This window comes from Perkinsus marinus, assembly GCF_000006405.1.
Source record: "Perkinsus marinus ATCC 50983 genomic scaffold scf_1104296933870, whole genome shotgun sequence".
In the NCBI taxonomy this organism is placed as follows: domain Eukaryota; phylum Perkinsozoa; order Perkinsida; family Perkinsidae; genus Perkinsus; species Perkinsus marinus.
Window position 1 is genome coordinate 1 of NW_003215024.1, and position 941 is coordinate 941.

Consider the following 941-nt stretch of genomic DNA (forward strand, 5'->3'; position numbering starts at 1 on the left):
GATGTCTACCTTTGACCCAGCGACATACTATGTTCTACTACAGGCCAAGTTGGTGGTGACCGCGGTCCTCTGCGTTACATTACTGGACAAACCCGTTAGTAAAATGCAATGGTTTTCCCTTTTTATTATCACCATAGGAGCCATGATGAAAGAGTAATCGCATTATGCTGCTGTCGTAGTTGAGTGCCAAAATGGTGGTCAGGTACAAAGTGTTTTTGCATGGTTTCGAAGGTGGTCACTCTATATGGGATTACCTCCTAGTGCTCTTGCTCGTGATGCTCTCTAGTTTTGCCGGGGTTTACAATGAGAAACTCCTAAAGGGTCAGGACACAGCGAGCCCAAATGTGCAGAATATGTTCATGTAAGCTAGATCGACGTAGCATTAAGAGAACTCATTCCGCAGGTATATAGTCTCTATGGCTTGTAACGCTCTGGGGTTGATGCTAAGAGGCTCAGGTTGGGGCCTCATCACTGCATTTTCATCCGAGAATCTCAAACCAATACTTTCTTGGAATATTTTGGCGATTATTTTCAACGCCGCTATAACGGGAGTTATGACGGGTAGTAGGGCAAGGGTAGATACGGATGGGCCGGAGGATGGGCGTCCCTTAGGCTTCTTCCTAAAGCATCTGAATTCAATACTAAAGTCAATAGCAGCAGCAATTCAAGTGTGGACGGTAGCAATAACCTCATTTATAGTGTTCGGATATCCGATCGACTTGGGAGTATTCCTTTCTCTAGTATTGGTAATACCACTCCTTTTCCAAATCACCTTTGGCGAGGCAATGCTGTTCAGGTAACTGCAGGCGTGTGGATTTATAGCCGATACCCGGAGAGCCCGCCCCCCACGGCTAAGTTGGTTCCAACACAAGAGTCCAATGAAGGGCGAGGCGACGTCGAACTTGGTGCTCTGGAAATAGCGATATAGCATCTAACTCGGA

The 941-nt window shown here is 46.5% G+C and overlaps 1 protein-coding gene across 1 annotated transcript; it reads left to right on the forward strand.

Annotated features, from left to right (window-relative positions):
- Positions 1–184: 184 nt before the first annotated feature.
- Positions 185–746, forward strand: Pmar_PMAR025285 (cmp-sialic acid transporter, putative; the record flags this gene model as incomplete). Its single annotated transcript, XM_002785115.1, has 3 exons — positions 185–361; positions 404–561; positions 613–746. Coding segments are annotated over 3 exons (469 nt in total), but the record flags the coding sequence as incomplete, so codon positions are not given.
- Positions 747–941: the final 195 nt, after the last annotated feature.